General features: G+C 41.4%; 1 protein-coding gene across 2 annotated transcripts in view; it reads left to right on the top strand.

The window, feature by feature from the left end:
• The first annotated feature begins 14,496 nt into the window (after positions 1–14,496).
• The window catches only part of adamts3 (ADAM metallopeptidase with thrombospondin type 1 motif, 3), a 198,019-nt gene continuing 190,662 nt past the window's right edge, over positions 14,497–21,853 (top strand). For both annotated transcript variants that reach the window (XM_052093365.1, XM_052093359.1), the window contains exons 1-3: positions 14,497–14,821; positions 15,281–15,305; positions 16,675–17,072. In XM_052093365.1, the coding sequence (XP_051949325.1) occupies positions 14,711–14,821; positions 15,281–15,305; positions 16,675–17,072 (534 nt within the window). In that variant the 5' untranslated portion in view covers positions 14,497–14,710. The remainder of the gene's footprint in view (positions 14,822–15,280; positions 15,306–16,674; positions 17,073–21,853) is intronic.

Raw genomic sequence — 21,853 nt, 5'->3', positions numbered from 1 at the left:
TGTCTCTCACATAGGACGTAAAGCGGCTGGGGCCTATCTTAAGTCGGGGAAGGCGGTCTTTCCCTGGGGGGGAGCAGGAGATAGCATGTCGGGAGCAGGAGGATGTCCCGAGGCTAGGGTGCTGAGAGAAGACTCAAAGCCCTTACCCTGCTCTGCACACCTGGCAGGGGGCGGATTTAGAGACTGAGGAAGAGGCCTAAGGGGGCGTCTTCAGAACTCGGCAGCGCTGGCTTGCCGGGGCTGTAGGCGAGGCCGGAGGCAAGGTAGCTGTCCAGTCCGCAAATTTCCTATTCTTTCAGGAGGGAAAGACCCTGCGGAGGCCACGCCCTGCCCAGTTTTAGGGGGAGGTACTGCGTGGCAAATACACCATGAGGGTTGTGAAGCCGGACGTGGGATATGGTACGGTGGTAGATCCAGCCTAATGAGGGGGGTCTCTACAAGCACGGTGGCGGGGCAGCGGGGCTGCCCAGGGGAAACACGGGTCCGCTGACAAGGGGGACCGTACCGCGGAAAATACATCATGGGGAGTTAGCCTGAAGAGGGAACTATGCCCGTGGAGCCCGGTCCCAGTACAGAGCATTTGAGACTCGTAGTGGGTCTGGCCGCGAAGAAGGAACTATGCCCGTGGAGCCCGATCCCAGTACAGAGCATTTGAGACTCGTAGTGGAATTGCTCCGCTGAATTCGCGGGCCAGCGCGCTCGGGAGGAGAAACATCCAGGCAGCGATGCTCAGTGGGACCTGGGACAGAAGGCGCACTGGATCAACTTGGTGAAGGGCGCAAGGTGCAAGCGGAACACCTGGTCAGTTGTGCCGCGTTACGAGTTATACCGACTCGGACCTGACAAAACACGGGACGAGACCGACTCAACCCTCAGATTGTAAAACCTGACAAAGTTATTGGGTGTTTCCCAGCCCGCTTCTCTACTGATGTCTGCCAGGAAGGTGCCATGGCTCAGTGCCCACGAGGATGCCACACTTCTAGTGGAGTGTGCTCAAACCCGCAAGGGGGTGGACATGGCCTGGGTGTGATAGGCTAAGGCAATAGCATCAACGAGCCAGTGGGCTAACCTCTGTTTGGAGATGGCGTTCCCTTTCTGTTGTCCGCCAAAGCAGACAAAGAGTTGCTCAGAACATCTAAAGCTCTGCGTGCGGTCCAAATAGGTATGCAAAGCATACACCGGAAACAGCAACGAAAGGGCTGGGTTTGCCTCCTCCTGAGGTAGTGTTTGCATGTTCACAACCTGGTCCCTGAAAGGGGTCGTAGGAACCTTGGGCACGTAGCCCGGTCGGGGTCTCAGGATAACGCGAGAAAGCGCCGGACCGAACTCCAGGCAGGTGTCGCTGACAGAGAACGCTTGCAGGTCTCCAACCCTCATGCTAACATGATCAGGAGGGCCGTCTTCATGGAGAGGGCCTTGAGCTCGACTGAATCAAGCGGCTCAAAGCGGGGCCTCTGAAGACCCGAGAGGACCACTGAGAGATCCCAAGAGGGCTAGGCCAGGGAGGATTCAGTCTCCAGGCGCCTTTCAGGAACCTGATAATCAAATCATGCTTACTAAGGGACTTGCCATCTACTGTGTCGTGGTGGGCTGCGATAGCAGCTACATACACCTTCAAGGTGGAAGGGGACAGCCTCCCCTCCAGCCTCTCCTGCAGGAATAGAAGCACTGACCGAACTGCGCATCTCTGCGTGTTTTCGGCTTGGGTAGAACACCAATTTGCGAACAAGTGCTACTTTAGGGCGTAGAGTTGCCTGGTGTAGGGAGCTCTGGCTTGGTTGATCGTGTCTACGACAGCAGGTGGTAGATCCACTAGATCTTCCGCATCCCGTCTAGGGGCCAGACGTGGAGGTTCCAGAAGTCTGTGTGTGGATGCCAGAGGGTTCCCTGTCCCTGAGAAAGAAGGTACATCCTCAGGGGAATTTTCCAGGGAGGGGCTTTCGCGAGGAGCGTGAGATCCGAGAACCAGGTGCGGGTGGGCCAGTAGGGGGCCACCAGGATGACCTGTTCCTCGTCCTCCCTGATCTTGCACAGCACCGATGCAAGAAGGCTCACTGGGGAAATTTGTACTTGCGCCAGCATGTCTGTCCTGAGAGGGGCTTTCGTTAGGGAGTACCAGAGCGGGCAGAGGGAGTTGTCTTGGGAGGCAAAAAGATCTATCTGTGCCTTGCTAAATAGGTCCCATATGAGCTGGACCACCTGGGGTGGAGGCTCCACTCTCCACTGGACGAAACCTGTCACGACAGCGCTTCTGCCGTCGTGTTGCGTTTGTCAGGGATGTGAGTGGCAAGCAGCAACTTGAGTTGCCCCAACCCTGTCGAGAGGCGTCTGTGGTTACCACGACACGTCTGGACACCTGCTTCAGGGGGACTCAGGTTCGCAGAAAGCAGAGGTCTGTCCAAGGGTTGAAAGTCTGACAACAGGAAGGGGTGATTGTCACACGGTGTGTGCCGTGGCGCCATGCCCATCTCCGGACTCGAGTCTGTAGCCAATGCTGTAGCGGTCTCATATGCATCAACCCGAGTGGCGCGAATGCGGCTGAGGATGCCATATGCCCCAGGAGCCTCTGGAATTGTTTTAGAGGAATCACTGTGCCGGGCTCTAAGCGAGCGAGGCACCTGAGCACTGACTGAGCATGCTCGTTGGTGAGCCGCGCTGTCATTGAGACCAAGTCTAACTCCATGCCGAGAAAAGAGATGCTCTGAACCGGGTCGAACTTGCTCTTTTCTCAGTTGACCTGAAGCCCTAGATGGCTGAGGTGCCTGAGCACCTGGTTCCTGTGGATGCATAGTAACTCTCGAGAGTGGGCCAGGATGAGCCAGTCAATGAGGTAGTCGAGTATGTGGATGCCCACTTCCCTTAAGGGGGCAAGAGCAGCCTCTGCGACCTTCGTGAAGACGCGAGTGGACAGGGACAGGCCGAAGGGGATGACCTTGTACTGATATGCCTGGCCGTCGAACGCGAACCATAAGAAGGGTCGGTGTCGCGGCAGAATGGAGACGTGGAAGTACGCGTCCTTCAGGTCTACCGCCGCGAACCAATCTAGCTGTCGAACGCAGGTGAGAATCTGTTTCTGCGTCAGCATTAAGTCTGTGCAAAGCCCGATTGAGAACTCTTAGGTCCAAGATTGGTCGCAACCCGGCACTTTTCTTGGGTACAATGAAGTAAGGGCTGTAAAACCCATCTTCATCTCGGCTGGAGGGACGGAATCTATCGCATCTTTGAGGAGCAGGGTGGAGATCACTGCTCTTAAGGCACTGGCTTGTTGGCCACGCACAAGAGTGGAGCGAATACCGCTGAAATGAGGCGGGAGCCGGGTGAACTGAATCACGTAGCTAAATCGGTCCTGGCCAACCAGCACAACGGATTGGGCATGGCTGTGAGCGGGTGGTTCGTGGGGATTTACCCAGCGAATCCGAGCCCGTCATCATCCCTGTATTGCCTTCATTGCCAGCCGGGTCATCCTCAATCTTGTGGGAAGAAGGAGCGACGTGGGGGGCGGCTGAAGTGGCATTCACCTTCAGGAAGGAGAGCCGCGACCGCAACGTTGCCATGGTCATGTTCACGCAGTGAGAACATGAACCATCCATGAACACCGCCTCAGTGTGATCGCTACCCAGGCACATGAGGCAGCATCAGTGGCAGTCGTTCTTGGAGAGAAACCGACCGCATCCAGGAACAACACAGGGGCGGAAAGGCATCTTGAAAAAAGACGCGTTCTGAAAAGGATGTTCAACGCCGCTGTGTATTGCTCTTTTGTGAGTGGAAAACTCAGACTCTTTTGGAGGAAATACAACTCTTTTAGGAGGAGACACTTTTTAATCAGAAAGAAAGCGCTGTCGAAGCGCCCAGGGGTGTAAACTGCACAGCGTGCCGAGAGAGAGATGCCAGCTGGAAATGCGCCGTGCGGATCCAACAGCAATGCTTCTTGCTGGTAGATGTGAGTGGAAAAGGAGTGAAACTCAGCTGCTTGCTGCACAACCATTCGGCTCAGAAGAAAAATTCTGACTGGCATTCGCTGCCCCACTTCCCTTTATACCCATATGTCCGGGGCGGGGCATGCAAATTCTGTCTGCCAACTTGACATTGGCCTTTTCTCAGGTTTAGAGGTATGATACGGTGTCCAAGGAAGACCCCTTGTGTCACTTCATTCGACACAACGTCGAGTGAGTGACAGAAGGGGAACTATCAATTCTCTTCTTTCAACATGTACAGCATGATCAATCACATAAGTACAAATCAGTGAAGGGCAAACCACAATAAGAGTATAATGGAAAATCTATGGAAATCCTAAGAACCTAATAGTTAACATTTGGCTGGTTTAAAATCAGTATTGAGGAGTATATGGACAAACAACTAAACATACACACATACTCCCATACTTATAGTTTTTTAATATAGGTAATCATATTAAGTCAACATACCTCTGTCTACTTTTATTGATGCCACAGTTTACATGAAAAAATTATGTTTAAAGGCCGGTTTATAATTCTACATGAATTTTACGGTGCAGGTTCCACATACATTTGCATTTATACTGTAGTTGTGCGTTGGTGTCTGCGTCGTTCTGTTGTTTTAAAGCTTAGAAGCTAGACTTTACAATGCAAATGAGCTTATTACCAACTCTGAACAGATGGTTTTTAATTTGCTGACAAATTAGAAATGTTCCATTTTCATAACTTATGAAAGATGATAATTTACTGTACACCATACTGTCAAACATACGTTCAAAACATGGGCAATATAACCAACTCTAACAGGTTCTTTTATATTTGCTGGCAAATTTGAAGTGTTCGTTTTTCATAATTTATTATATATGATTATTTATTGTCATGGGCGTACCTTTGTTTTAAAAAGTGATGGGGAGAGTTGTGATGAACATGAATTAAGTTATGTGCTGATAGTGTCAAATAATCTATTACTGTTTTGATAGTCATTCTTGATGATCAAATCAATTGAATGAATATCATAAGCTAAGACACATCTGTTTGAATTTTGCCTTGGAATATAAATGGAAAGGAGCATGAGCAACAGTGGAGCGAGAAAAACACACACAAACTAAATGGAAACAATTCTAAAAGTGGTGGGTTTAAAATTGGCAAAGGCAAAAAGGGGTAGGGACATGTCCCACCTACCCCACCCATAAATAATGCTTATGTTTACTTTACACTATACTGTCAAACATACGGTCAGAACATTGTTCAGATCGGAAAGTTCTAGAGTAGAATACAACAAATTAAATAAGTTGAATTAGTTAAATATGTTATAAACAGCCCTTTTTTGCTTGTAATTTAACATAAACTAAATACAAAAACAGCAGGTACTTCAATTAAAACAGTGCTCCCAAGTCCAAATACAATGTTATACGATGCAAAGATCTTAAAATTATCTCTAAGGAGATTTGACTCTACCTTATATATTTTTGTTGTCATGCTGAGGGTTACTGGTTACAAAGCGGACCAATCACAGCAGTTGTTTTCTGCATTGAAGCAACGCATTGTTCAATTTGGAGAAGTGCAAGTCAGGCTATGACGTAGGCTACGCTGTAACTATCAGCCTACTGCATAGGTTCAATGCAGATGTATAAATCAACCCTAAGGAGTTCGAGAAAATTTGACCTATATTCACTGAAAGGTCAGAGAGTTATCTATTGCCCTAAATGGTTCATTACCAATTAAGGAGGTCACTCTCTCCCTCTGCTTCCAACTGCTATTGTGATGTTTCATTATGAGAGTGTGTTGCATTTTCGGTTTGGTTCGGTTCGGTTCAGTTCGGTTCCAAAGTGACATGACAATAGAGCTCCTACTGACTCTGCCGTCAGAAAGGTCATCAGTCTGACACTTACCAGAGATAATTATACAGCCGTGCCATGGTGTTAACTCAGACCAACACACTGAAGACTATAGTCATTGATAACAATTTCCATTCTTTTTTATTTATCTTGCTTTTTAGACATTTTATGGAATGGCACAGTTTAACATCGAAGGATAAATGGAAGGGACATTTAAGTATGACTTAGGGACATACACTGGCGACCAAAAGTGTGGAATAATGTACAGATTTTGCTGTTTCGGAAGGAAATTGGAACTTTAATTCAACAAAGTGGCAATCAACAGATCACAAAGTATAGTCAGGACATTACTGATGTACAAAACAGCACCATCACTATTTAAAAAAAGTTATTTTTGATAAAATATAGACAGGCTCTATTTCCAGCAGCCATCATTCCTACACCTTATCCTTGAGTAATCATGCTAAATTGCTAATTTGGTACTAGAAAATCACTTGCCATTATATCAAACACAGCTGAAAGCTATTTGGTTCAATAATTTAAACTTAACATTGTGTTTGTATTTATTTTTGAGTTGCCAAAGTATGCTATAGACTGGCATGTCTTAAGGTCAAAAATGGCAAAAAAAGATACAGCTTTCTCAAGAAACACGTCAGTCAATCATTGTTTTGAGGGATGAAGGCTATAAAATGCTTGCATTTGGCCAAAAACTGAAGATTTCATACAAAAGTGTACACTACAGTCTTTAATGACAAAGGACAACTGGCTCTAACAAGGACAGAAGGAGATGTGGAAGGCCAGATGTACAAATAAAGAGGATAAGCACATCAGAGTCTCTAGTTTGAGAAATAGACGCCTCACATATCCTCAGCTGACAGCTTCATTGAATTCTACCCGCTCAACACGAGTTTCATGTACAACAGTAAAGAGAAGACTCAGGGGTGCAGGCCTTATGGGAAGAATTGCAAAGAAAAAGCCACTTTTAAAACAGAAAAACAATAGAAAAGGTTAGAGTGGGCAAAGAAACACAGCAATTGGACAACAGATAATTGGAAAAGAGTGTTATGGATCTTAACCCCACTGATCTTTTGTGGGATCAGACTGTAAGGTGTGTGAGAAGTGCCCGATAAGACAGCTATATCTATGACAAGATATATTTTTCAAATTGTAATAGTAATTTTTCATGTTATTAATGCCCTGACTATACATTGTGATCAGTTGAAGGCCACTTTGGTGATATTGGAAATAGGACTTGCTCTCAGAACAGGACATGTAATGTTTAAAAGACATTGTCCTTTTCTTTTTTAAATGACCTTTCATCACAGATTTTATTGCTGTACCTTTTCTTTGACTCAAAAATGTCCATGGACAAAAACTACTATTCAGCTCTTAGAGATTTCAAAGCACCAACTAGATGCACATTGTGACTCTGGCATGCCTTCAGTTGCTATTGTTTCCAAATGTTTTGTTTGAAAACAAAGACGAGATGGCAGCAAGTGGACAGCGTGACATTCAAATGCCTATTTCATAGCCATCAGAATGCCCTTTGTGATGTCAGGAAGGTCAGTCCTTTGCAAATTGCTATTAGGTGGTCTAATGGTCATGGTCAGTGAGCTCACATTACAAATCCAAAGAACAACCACAAGCGTCTTGATATGAAGAAGATAAAATGGCATTTAATTTAAGTTCCATTTCATAAATTTTTATTTTTGTTATAAATTTTAGCAAAACGTCCTTCCTCATTGAATTTCTCATTTTCCATTAACCAGAAAAAGGATTATGTTTGCCAAGTGCTTACACTTTTTAATAACTTCCCTGAACAACTGAAATCTTGAATCTTAAACAATGCTTCCCAACCTATTTTGTCTTATGTACCACAGCCCCATCAGTAAGGTTCAAGAACCTGTTCATCAGCACCAAACCAAAAACATATTTAAAGGAATAGTTCATCCAAAAATGTAAATGTAAATGTAAATGTAAATGTAAATCTGTGATAACTCTCCGTAAAATTGTTTTAATAAACCTGTATGACTTCCTTTCTCACGTGAAACACAAAATGCAAATGTTAATGCAAAGTCCGGTTTGCAATTGAATCACTTTAAAGCTTATAAAAGGATCTAAACGTATTGAGTATTCAATGGGGCTTGTGTGTCATATTCCAAGTCTTATGAAGACATAGCATAGGTTTTGGTAAGAAACAATCTGACAGTTTTCAGTAAATGTAAACATGCAAGCCACTATGAACAAGCTTCTCTCATAGCACTTGTGAATGTGTAACAGACATCAAGCTTTTCACTGAAAATTTACTTAAATTTATGGTTGTTTCTCACCATATAAAATGCCTTCAGAAAACTAGGAATAAGCCAAAAAAATGTTTTATGAACTATTCCTTTCACTCATATGATACTGTATTTCCATGAAAACAAACTAAATTGTTTAAGGTTTATAAGTCACAATTTGTTTTTAAAGGTTTAACTAACCCCTTTGTTCATACATGTTGTTTTAAGTGTGGAGAAATCTTTGGTTTTGAGAAGAAACATTAGGAAAGGTGACAACGCTCAGACTTAAGGGGCACCCTATAAGAACAATATAGTTCTTATCGTCAGCACAGTTGCAAATAGTTTATCGTTTCATTGACCACTTTACAACCTCATTACTCAGCCGGAGTCTGGCTTTACAGAATCAAAGCTGAGGCACGAAACAAAAGGGTTGCTGACATTCAATTTTACTCTTCCAATAAAATCTTTAGAGTGCATGGACCTGAGTGCAGAAAGATTCTCAGGACCTCCGAGCACCTCTTTAATCAACGATAACAATACAGCTGGAATTTCATATACCATTTCAGCAGCCGACCAGTAACACGTGGAGAGAGGCCAGATATGAGGACCACAGGGGGAGAGAAATTCTGCAATTCTATAAGCTTTTCCAATGAAAGAGTCAGATGTATTTCATTAAAGAAATAAGAATAAATACAAAAATAAATACAATAATAAATACTGTGTCTATAATAACTTACAGTAATCACACAGTAGCGCATTTTGCATTGCACATCATATGCACTACAGTCCTATATTCTTAATTAAAAAATAAAATAAGATACTTGGTATGTGCCTAAAATCTTGTAGAAATGTTCATTTTCAGGAAAAAGAAAAACATACCACAACTGATGGAAACCGCCTTTTGAAGAAGATACTGTGTTGACACCAAAAATTAGCTATTATTAAGTGATATCGTCTGGTATGTCCGGAGAGAGAAAGCTATATGCCCGTGCCTAAATAGGGATTTAGGGAAAATGTCTTGGTTACTGATGTATCTTTGGTTCCCTGAAAGGAGGGAATGGGAATCTATGTCAGTTGCCGATACTGTGGGAGCTCCTCCTAGGGACGGTGACCTTGAAACCCTATATCATCATGCCAATTTGATTTCCTGGTGATGCTTGGCGCTCCACCCTATGCATCTGTCATCATGGGCATATAAGCTGGAGCCCAGGACACCATCAGGACTTTCGACTGAAGGGAGGAGAGCGCACCTTTCAGTCCCTTAACAGCGAGAAATCAGTAGTGCAGTGGAGCTATGCTGCATCTCATTCCCTTCTATGGGGAACCAAGGTTACATGGTTAACCTAGACATTCCCTTCATGACTGTAACTGTACCAGTAGCTGATGCTGTGGAAGGCATACACCATAACGCTGTGCTACTGATAGGGCAATGCCCACTAGCCAACAGGTTAGTAAAAGGTTTTGCCTTAACCACCCTTTGTATTGAAAAATAGGAAGGAAAGTGGGGGAACAATACACCATATAGCTTGATGCCCAGACAGAGACATTAGCCATACTGTGTAGTGGTGCAATATCTCAACACATCATCTCACTTAGTGAGAAGGATTTTAGGGAGCAAGGCAGCTGCCTGGTAAAATGATTTGATATAATCAAACTAGCCAACAGGGTAGTGGCATAGAGACGACACAGTTTTTGATTTAACACCCATTACCACAACTCTACTTCTGGTAAGAGGGGAAGATACATGCAGGTTAAAAAACCATGCATAGGTGATAGTGGAAGCCCAATCTGCAGCCAGACATATATCTTCTAGTGACACACACTTTGACCATTCCAAGGAGGCTTTTTGAATGACTTTTGAGAGGCCTGGTCCAAACTCTAACAAGAGTTGCTGACCAAAAAGGCCTGAAGGTCCCCAACAATTTTGACTGATGCCAAAGCAACTAGCAGCACAGTATTCAGAGAGAGTATGCGTAAGTCTGTCTCCTCTAGTGACTCAAACTAGGAACTTGCAAGTGTGTTTAACACCAGCGCTAAGTCCCAGAACGGAATGGTAGCAGAGTGGAAAGGGCCTTAGCCATCTTGCACCATGCAGAAATCAACTAACCAGAGCGTGTTTGCCTATTGTATTTGCCTATCCCAAATACCTCCCAATCCTCTGATCTGACTGAGGGTGGAGTCTCCATTCCACTATCCTGGCACACTGATGCGAAAGTGAATCTGCTCCGATGTTTAGGTGGCCTAGGGACATGCATGGCATGTATCAATTGGAGACATGACTTGCTCTAAAGGAGAATTTGGATTGCCAGGTTCCGTATTGCATGACCATATTTTTCCTTGGCAAATTATTTATGCCACCGATTTATAATCCACACAGTTTGAGATCATTTCTATGTTCCAAATGCCGAATGTCCATTGCACAGGGCTCCAGAAGAGGCGAAAGTGTCACTGGGAGGCGAAGTTGACCGTGTCGCCAAGTGTGATGAGGGACCTCGGGCTGAGCTAGTACGGGAAAGGTCTCTTTCGTGGCAAGCCAAACAGGGTGACGGCTGCTGCAGCGACCATCAAACCCAGTACTTGCTGTTACTGATGCAACAGCAGGGTTCTCCCCAGCTTGAAACTTCTCAGTTGTAGGAGAATGGACAAAATGTGAACGTTGGTCAGGTGCCGACATAATTACCATGTTGAGTTTCATTCCTAAGAAAGAAACTGTTTGACTGGGCACCAACACGATTTTTGTCCTATTGACCCTGAGGGCCCAATGCATGAGCAACAGGGGAAAAAACAGTAAACGCCTCATCTAAATGCATACACATTTCACTAATGAAACAGCGATATATCACCCCCTTCATCACCGGTGATGTGATCGTATCATGTGTGCCACATTCCGTATAGTCCCTTGGGAGCAGAAGAGGAGCAAGTAGGAGGAGAGGGGAGCGGGCCTTAGCTTTCAGAACGAAAGCAAGCCACTAGACACAAGCAGGGATGTAGTGGAGGCTAAACGCACGTAAACGCCGTTTACGCACCTCCCAAAATTCGGAAATAGCGTTTACCCACCTCCAAAGTGGGTTAATCCACCTCTAAATTGCGTTTATCCACCTCTAAATAGATAGTTCCTAAGCAATTTTAAATTAAGCTTATGTCGTTTTAGTTTCATATTGTTCATTATTAGTTTCATAGGTTGTTAAACCTAAGACGAAGTCTTTCATAATGCGCTGCTGCCAGTGTTTCCCATGCGCGTGCATCGATATTGACTACTACCAGCTATATACAGCGTGCTGACCTCAAAAATCCAGCTGTATTATAACAATAACTTAGCTCTCCTTATTAGCTAGGCTCCTTGCATGCTGGCTAATAAGTAATAACTGACAGTGCTGTGTTGGACAGATTTATGCAGCGGTGTTCCATGACGGAGAGAGAGCGCGAGACAGAGAGAGAGGGACGAGCGAGAGGTAGCCTAGTGCTGCGCGAATGCGCTACAGCTCTCTGCAATCATTTACATTTACATTTATGCATTTGGCAGACGCTTTTATCCAAAGCGACATACAGTGCACTTATTACAGGGAAAATCCCCCTGGAGCAACCTTAAGTGCCTTGCTCAAGGACACAATGGTGGTGGCTGTGGGGCTCGAACCAGCGTCCTTCTGATTACCAGATTACCAGTTATGTGCTTAGACCACTACACCACCACCACCACTCCTGCAATCAAATACGATTTTAAATAGGCTTAGTAAAAAATAAAAAATAAATCGAAAATCAATGTGTGGCGGTCAGCGTTGATATTGTGGCAGGCCGCCACAAATAAATGAACGTATGGGAAACCCTGGCTGCATTACTGTCAGTGTTGACCAATCAGCAGGAAGCAGCAGACTGCATCAAGATTCATCCGTCACTCACTAGCCCAAACGTCTCATGTAAAAATGGATATCCGGCAATTTGTTTTAAAATATGTGGCACCAGATTCATTCTTCTGTCGTTAATCTGCACTATTTTACTATCTAAACTATTTTGATAATCAATTAGTCGGGTTGAGTCATTTTTTAAGACAAAAGTAAAAAATGATTTGATTCCAGCTTGTTAAATGTGAATATGTTCTAGTGTCTTCTCTCCTCTGTGACAGTAAACTGAATATCTTTGAGTTGTGGACAAAACGAGACATTTGAGGACGTCATCCTCCTGGGCTTTTGGGAAACACTGATCCACATTGTTTTGACATATTATAGACCAAACAAATAATTGATTAATCGAGAAAATATTCAACAGATTAATCGACTATGAAAATAATCCCAAATCCCTAATCATTATGTACAAGTGCATTGCGTTGGAAGCCCTGGATATAAGCCTCCCTCTCTATCTCTCTTAAATATTTTTGTTCTCTCTGTTTTGTCATTTAGTAAACTTTATAGATTTCAACCATATTATTCCTTCTTGGGTCTCTTTAACAAGAACTTAGATTAATGTATGAATTGAATAGTGATTGTGTGACCTATGATGAGGGAACAACCAGTGATACCCTTGGTAGTACCATCAAATGATAGCCTATAATCGTCATCAGGATACACATACACCGGTAGGCAGTGGCCCACCTTACCGGGTGACCACGTCGTGGTCCACCAGAATTTATAGTTTACCCACCTCTTTTTTTACCACTACACCTCTGGACACAAGCATCATGCTTCAGTGAAAGCAGTCTCAATGAGCACTGTTAAAGAACAGCACTCATGCCTGTCAGACAGTGGGATATTTTGCTTGTTTGCTTGTATGGAAATATTTGCAAAAGTGCCATCTTTAAAAAGAAGTCGCTAAGTCAAAAGCTCTTCATTTCTGTCTCTGAATGAAAACACACAAATTCACACAATGCAAACAATACAATAGCATGGAACACACAGCAGGAAAAAGGAGTTCCACTCTCTGACCAGGAGCAATGTAGAACAGCAACGCCAACCATCCACCCATCCCTAATGTAAGTGTATTAACCCATCTAAGCACTTATATTTGTAAATCTGTAAGTCTCAAAAGTGATTAAAGTGTAAAAAGCATTAACACATTTTCGATACAGAGTACATGGCTTGGCATTAATTTGTGTATTAAATTACAGGTATAAATTACCAGTGTGAGTAATATATTTTGAGCATACAAAGTAGTATATCATTTATTTGTGCATTCTGTTACGAGCAATTGTGAGAATCTTTGATGCTGCTGCATTATTAATATAAGGTTGAGTGACTGGATCAGACAGTTGTTTGGTTCACTTCCCTGTCTCACCTCTCTCTGCTACTGATCAGGCCCTTTTTGAGTACATTTAAAAATATGGTGAGACTATGTTGAAACAGGGAGGTGCTGTGACCCTTTAAAAACCTCATGAAACAAAGGTAATAACTGTAGGTCTTTGCTTAGATATGTGAAGGACAAGTAGGCTTATACAGTATATATATATATATATATATATATATATATATATATATATATATATATATATATATATATATATATATGTTAACGTTTAACACACATACATACACTCATACAGTACTATCAAATGCTGGGCTGTGCAGATGTCATGCATGTGTGATACAGAATCAGACCTCAGAGAGGTCAAGAAAAGTGATAGAAAAAGATAAGAGGCTCTTTTATTACATTCGGCAATGGAAGTGGAGCCAATGTCCCCCCCCAAACAGTAATAAAATAGTCTGTCCTCAGCAGTTTCATCTTTTTGCTCAGAGGTATCGACATATCCCTTCATGAGAATAAGCTGGAATACAACAGTATTTTCACCTCGGCCAATTTGGATCCTGTAGAAGGACATTACACAATGTGTTGATGGACCTTAAGGATTTTCTTCTGTTTTTTTCCTCCCTCCTGTCCCTCATCAGGAAGGGAGGGAGAGAGAACAGAACACATCATTTTCAAACACAGTGAGCTGTCATTAACTCTGGTTTATCAAACAATTAAAACACTTACAAACACTTGGCTGAAAAAAAAAAAGAAACTAAAATGAACACTAGATAAATTGAAATTAATGAACATGAATGAAAAACAAGACTGGTGATATGCTATACAAATGTATATATACCATCACCTGCTTATTGTACAATAGCTGTAGTGTAACAATGTAATAGCCTGCTTGTATGATCAGCCTCATTTTACATCTGTATGAGTTATATCCTAAACCTGAAGACCTTCAAAGAACTTCAGACAGTGGCTGATCTTTAGAATGCAGTAGATCTTCACACCAGTTTGAGTTAAGAAAAGTACTACCATGTGTTTTCTTTGCATGTTCCCTTTTCTTCTTCTTTTTTTTTTTTTTTACACCATGTGCTTTCCTGGGAAAGGGTAGAACGTTACGTCACTGCAGGGCTGGTCTATAGTTTATTAGTCAGCGCAAAGTGCCAGGTTAGAGCTCAGACAAGGCGCTGTCCAGCCAGCTCAACGTAACCACCACAACTCGTCAAGGGGGATGCCTTTCAAATAAGTTTACAAAGCTGAGGCATTTACCCAAGTTCTACAACTTTCAACTCACTTAATAACTCTTTGCTTACTTTTAAGTTGATTTAAAGTCTTTAAAGATATCTTGAGGATAAGTGGTGCTCGATACTTTTTAGAGGAGAGAAGCGCGTATTGAAACATCCCAAATTGGATTATGGTTTCTGTTTCTCGTCTTTCAGTTGAGAAAACCCGACTCGTGATGGTTGTCCTGTCACTTAAGTTACTAATTGTAGGAGTTGTAGTAAGTTTGACTTCAGCCGATTTGGTAAGTGTTAATGATTTGCTGTTTGTGCTCGTGAAGTCGTATGAAAGTGACCAGTGAATGAAAGTTCGCGGGAGAACTGCGTGTTTGAGCTGTGACAGTTGCCCTCGCGCTTGAAATACAACTGAATTCAAGAGGGTTAGAATAATCGTCGCATTATTTTTAGTTTATTCGTTAATTTTGTATTATTCAGTGTACTTTACAGCAAACTCGATGGTCTGGTGGTGAAAATATTAACAAAATACCTACAAGAGAACGTTATGCAGTTTTCAAATTGTGTTCCCAGCTGTCAAACCAATCGCCATACTGTTCAAAAAGTCGGCTTGACAGAAAACACGAGAAATCCAATGTTTAGCGACTGTCAGATTTATTTGACCAACTAAACTTTCTCAGCTGTTCTGTAAATATAGAGCTAGCTGCATATCTCCTGTGTTTTGACGTTTTGCTCTCTTTTGCTTGCAGGCTGGTGAAATTATTGATACAAAAGGTAAAGTATACAGTATACAGTTCATCATTTCTGTGCTCTGCTAGTGGTTGTACTTTTCTCAACCTTTTTCTTAATGGTTAAAGTCACTTTATACTGTCATTTTGATGGTCCATTTATAATTTATGTGGACAGTTACAAAAAAGGCAAATGTAAGACTTGGGGTTTGTTAGTAAAAGATGGCCCGTTTACATTATCACTTAAATCTCTCATTGTTTTAGGACAAATATTTTAATCAGAATTGTTTAACAGTCAGTACAGGATAAGCCCCAAGGTTGCCATAAGAGATGATGCAAGTAAATCTCTAAAGAATATGTAACTGATTAACTTTTTCAGCCTTTAATAATGTGTTAATTAAAGTTGGAAATGGCAGACAAATGATACTAGCTGATTAATTAGCTTGAGAAAAAATTCTTATAATCAGTGAATGGTTTGCCTGTAAATCTTGTCAGGATGAGTGATACAGCAAAAGGAACTTGTGTCTTTTTCAAAAAGTCAGTGTACCCTTTTGTACTTAATGGCCTCACATGTTTGCTGTAGTTGGACCCACCTTTTTGTTTTTGTTTTTGGTGGGAGAACAGTGGGAGAACTTCAAGAAGTCATTTTTCATGTTGTGAAAGAACAGAATCCTAAGACTTTTTTTTAATGGCCTAGTTTGCCTAGCCAGTAAGTGGATGTGTATTCTATTCAACCACAAGATATTCCAACTCTGGTGAATGGTCCTGTTTAAGCATTGACAATAAGAGTTGGATAGAAATGTGTCTCTTTGTAAGTGATAAATTGGCTTGTCTGAAAAGTAGATGGATGCCCTCATAATTTGGTGTTTAAAGGGATTTAATTAATTGTCAATACCTTAAAACAGGCAGTATTTGGAGGCAAAGGTTTACCTAAAATGATCAAACAATCACATTTGATTTTATTTCTTACTTAGTCCAAACTAACGTTGCAAATGGCAAGGCTAAGAGTCTTTGGATCCTGTACATTTTTCTATTTGAAATGTTAACCTGTATGCAAACCATCATTCATATTTCAACAGGCAGGCCACGCAAGCAAATACAATTACTTTGAAATATAAGAGACTGTTTAATGCCTATAAAGTAGGCTGTTAGGTTGACCACAAATGCCACATTTTTGTATTGCTACATTTGTTTAGCCTTTTTTTGAAACACTAAATGGACCCATTAGAGCCAATCTTTCTCCCACTGGACCTTTTGTAACCAAGTAGAAGTGGTCAAATTATCTTATGACCAGCATGAGCTGTTGTTTGCAGGGTTAAAATAGAGTGCATTAAACATGATACATTTTTTCATGATTACATTTTTTTAAAATATTAAAGGCAAATATTAATTCACCTTCTCTTCTGTCTTATCAGACTTATTGAAAAGTCGTTTGAAAGAGTATGGCCTGATTACCCCCATCAGCACCGACGCAGAGGGACACTTCCTCTCGCATCTCCTTTCAGCCAATCACAAGCAGCGTGTGAAGCGGGAGGTTTTGGAAGAGTCAGCTCAAGATTTAGAGAAGCTGTTCTTTAACATCACTGTATTTGGCCAGGAATTCCACCTCAGACTACATCCCAATCACCGACTAGTGGCTCCAGGAGCCATGGTGGAATGGCACGATGAGATCAAACCTGGAAACGTGACTCAGAACGGAACCAACTCAGAGAGAATACTTAGAAGGGAGTTGCTGAAAACAGACTGCACATTTATTGGGGACATCACGGATGTGCCTGGAGCCTCTATCGCCATTAACAACTGTGATGGACTGGTGAGTGTTGTTTCCGTTCATTTCCTTTTAAAAATGAGGGTCTGTCACAAATTACAAAAATATACAGAAACAAGATGTTGCAAAGTGGTAGGTCTGTGTAGGTAATAAAACGGACAAATGGTATTACAAGATATTTTGGCCTTTTTTCGTACAGAAACTAATTTATGACAAAGCATTTGGTTTTCTAAGTCTCTGTGCAAGTCCTCGCTGACGTTGAGTGGTAAATTGAGTGGAAATAGTAATTCCCAGACTTTTCCAAACCAACAAGGAACCTACTACTGTGACCACTAAATCTTTCCACATAAAATCTGCAGTCTGCTTTAGACTTTAGACATTTTCTTAATTTCAAGGGAAATTCACCCCCTTCTTAACCCCCCACCCCACCTTCAACCAAAGTAGACTGACCAGTGACTGTCAAGCTCCAAAAAGTTTTTTTAAGGACTATAAAAGTAGGAAATATGAGTCATATGTTTTAAACTACAAGTCTTCTAAAACCTTTAAAGCCGTACATTTGTGTTTTGTGAGCAACGGGCCAGAATCTTATTTCACAGCAAATCTTGCCTATATCGAATTGAAAAAGTTGAACTTTCATTCAACCTCTCATGCTGCTTCAGTCAGGGTGGTACTAATCCCCTCACCTGCCAGTCTTCAAATCAGATCATTCAGAGAGAGGGAAATTATGCATTGTTCTCTGTCTCTTTCAGCCTTTTAACTCACTCACAAAAGACTATGCAAGCTTGAGGCGAGTGTCCAGAGTGATAGTGGAGTTGAGTGAACTTCGGGTCACGCTAGAAGCTGACAAATAGGATAATGTTTTTCTCCCAAGGGCATTTCCAACACTGGTGTGAGAGCTTCACTCTTGAACAAGAAATACAGAGGCTAAATTGGGAAATGGATTTTACATAGAATTCAAAAAAGCGTAAGTTGACAAGCATGGGCAAAGTGTTGTGTATAGTTGAGTGATGGCCGTGTTGATATTAGGGATGTGCATAAGTTGTCGAATACTCGAGAATTCGTTCTGAAATCATTATTCGAAAAGTAAAAATACTACTCAAATTTCACAGGGTTGCTTTGCTGGCCATAAAAACAGTGAAATGTATGTTAAATCCTGATCAGCCAAAATAAAACTCGCAGTTATAACTGATTGCATTGGGTGGCGCTGTGGACAGAAGTTGATGAGAATAGCAGAAGCATGGTGTCATCTGCTTCCAGGCGCAGCAAAGTTTGGAATGACTTTGATCAAAATGATCAACATGTCATGTGCAAGCTTTGTCAGATGAAACTGAGCTATCATAATAGCACCACCACAATGAGAAATCATTTCAAGTTCAAACACCGAACTCTCAGTATTTACCAATCGAATGAGGAAAGACTGCAGTTAGGCACAAATTTACCCCCGAGTGAGCCGAGAAGACCATTCACCTGATTAGTGTTGTCAAAAATATCGATATTTCGATAAATATCGATACTGAAATATCTGAACGGTACCAATACTAATTTCCCTAAGTATCGATACTAGCCGAGCTGTCACTTTCACTTCTCTCCAAAGGCGTTGACAAACACCACACACACTCGCACTCCTCTCATTCAGCTCTGGTTAAATAGCAAAAGTGAAGTGAATGTAAAGATGGCGAGTGCATGTAGGCTCCACGACCAGTTTTGTTTGATAAAGAACACAGCAGGAGTGCTATCTGGAAATATTTTTGATATGAAGCCAGATATCCCAAGTCTCCCGGAAGTTCCGGAGTCTCCCGTATATTGATAGCTTCTCCCTGATGCCCGCAATTTAGTTCAAATCTCCGGAATCTATAGCGCACATGCGAGACAGAACATACTGCACGCATAACATAGATAGCGCCACACAACATACATAAGCGTGCACGCAGAGAGGGAGAGAGCGAGAGACCTTATGAAAGCTAGTCAACCCCAACCCCCTTGACGTTTAAGTATCTTTTGTTGACATTGAGATTGGATTTGATTTCACTTGGAAATACAAAAGATTGCACTTTTTATTTACTTGCACTTTATTGGTTTTTGAATGTATGGCAATCTGTGAGGCTTTTGAACAAGTGCAATACCTCAGGACATTTTGTTCATGTAAAATATACCTCATTGTCATGTTCTAGACAGTTCTACCCTCTTAATATTGTGGCAGTTTTTTTCTCTGTGGTATCGAAAATGGTATCGAATATCGATATTTTTCAAGGTATCGTATTGAAGTTAGAAATTCTAGTATCGTGACAACACTACACCTGATAACAAAAGCAGAGATGAGTGGGAACATTTCTTACAGGAGCCATTCATTCCACCAGATAAGGATCCATTTAAATGGTGGACATAAAATACAAAGCAAACTTGGTTGCTTAGCAAACCGTTATGTGTGTCCCTGCAACTTCTATACAGGCAGAGCGCATTTTCTCTGCATCCGGCCTTATTGTTAACAGACTAATGAGCCGACTTTCACCCGAGCATGTAGATATGCTTGGTTTTCCCAATAAGAACATGACATTTGAGACAATATTAACATGATAGCATTATATGCCGATTGTTTATATACATGTTGTACATTAATTGCAGCAGTTTACTTTTTTAGCGGTTCCTTTTTTGCGCTTTGGGTGAGCTTTTTTTATTTATTTTTTTTATTTTTTTACACACATTGCTTATTTCAATGTTTTCAACCAAAAATGGTGATGCAACCTTAATCATTAAAAAAATATTCTCTTTCTCATTAACTAACTTAATGTAAAGAAACTAATAATCAAGAATTTGTTTTTTATGAGCTCAAATATTCGATTACAAAATTACTGAAAAATGCCCATCCCTAGTTGATATTTACATTTACATTTGTGCATTTGGCAGACGCTTTTTTCCAAAGCGACTTACAGTGCATTTATTACAGGGACAATTCCCCCGGAGCAACCTGGAGTTAAGTGCCTTGCTCAAGGACACAATGGTGGTGACCGTGGGGATCGAACCAGTGACCTTCTGATTAACAGTTATGTAATTTAGCCCACTACGCCACCACCACTCCTATATTGGTCTCAGTGGGAATTGATGATTCTTTGGAATCAATGATTTTTTATCAAATATTTTATTTATTTTATATTCTCTCTCTCTCTCTCTCTCTCTCTCTCTCTCTCTCTCTTTGGAATCAAGTGGAAAGTGTCAGCTTTTCTAAGAATAATTTTTTTATAAGGACCAATGACCTACATAGAAATCAACCAAAACAACACATCAAAATAAAACAATCCACTTTGGTACTCAGTCAGGAAGCAAGGAAATCTTGCAAAGGCATATTTTAAATGCACTGTAAGTCGCTTTGGATAAAAGTGTCTGCCAAATGTAAATGTATATAAGTGTGTTACTTGCAATTTAAATCATGGCAATTATTTCTTAATAGGCCAGAGCAAAAATGACTAACTGATTGATGCAATATTTGACTGAATATTACATGAAAGCAGGAATTTTATAAAAGAAGCATAAACTGATATTGCCAGGTCTTTTTACCTTGAAAAAGTCTACTCAGCAAAACAATTTAAAGGGGCATAGCATCTCAAGTCTTTGCCATTGGTGGACAGCAGGTGTCTAAAATGTCTTCTTGATTGTACGTGTCAGGACACATGCTGAGCTCTTTCTTACAGGTACTTATATAGACATTTTCCTTCAGCCCTAGATGTTTATATATTCTTAGAATGATAATGTGTGACCTTTAAAGCCAAACCAAATTGCTGTATATTTCTTCAAGACCCACTGAGGATTATGTAGCTTTACATTTTCCACCTTAACTCTACCACTGCTATGTGTAATGGATCAAATTCTAAGTATATGTGGACCGTCTTTGATCTAAAGTACCACTCTTTGTCGACACCAAGTCACGTTTCACTTGTCTTAAATACAGCCACTTTGTATCTTGAAGTCTTCACATGTAGCCCCAGTGCCCAGGCCATTGTAGCAGATATTTCCTCTCTAAGCTGAAAGCTTGTGGGGGATGGAGGGATGATTTTAGCTGGGGGAGGAGGAGAAGGAGGAGGAGTGGGAGGCTCACTTACATGACACATGGATGTTTCAGGCCTGTGAACATTCCTCTAAACGTGGAGAAAAAAGAACACTTCTGCTTCTGCTTAGCAAATCAACGACGCCATGGACTGTCAGCAGAAATGCTTTTAAAGAAATATTGAACAGCCAAATTTCTCCTCTCCCTTCCCAGTAGGGACCAATGATGGTTCACGATGGTCATTATGTTGACTTTTCATCCATCAACAGACTAGTCCATTAGTAAGGTTGAGTAGTTTATCTAGATTTTTGTCTTATCATTAGGGCTGCTAATCGATTAACATTTTTCATAGATTGTATTACATGATGTGTCTATTAATTAATTGAATGAATAGCAATTAATTGCTTAACAGTATTTACTGAGAGAGGCCCCAAATAAAGGTAATTAAGATTGGTTATGAATATAAAATATAGGCCTAATAAATATAATTCAGATAATTCAAATACATACCATAAGTTTTTTGCAACAGACAAAAGCATTTAGATAATACAAATGGTGGATTTAAAAAGGAATATAAAATTTGAAATTTGTTCATATAACCCTATTAATGGCCTACTTTGCTCTTTTATTAATTGTTTGTCTATGTACTCGTGCATTAGACAGATGCTTTTAAAGCATTTAACTTGTTTTCAGCGCTTCTAATAATAAGCGCTGTGTTTTTAAGAAGCTGTGTCAAGTTAAATGTTGCATTCTGTTGTGCTTGGTTGAACTGTCATTGTGTGCAAGA

Source organism: Xyrauchen texanus, chromosome 3 (assembly GCF_025860055.1).
Source record: "Xyrauchen texanus isolate HMW12.3.18 chromosome 3, RBS_HiC_50CHRs, whole genome shotgun sequence".
NCBI lineage: Eukaryota > Metazoa > Chordata > Actinopteri > Cypriniformes > Catostomidae > Xyrauchen > Xyrauchen texanus.
Note: the sequence above shows the minus strand (reverse complement) of the source record. Positions and strands in the feature narration are given on the sequence as shown.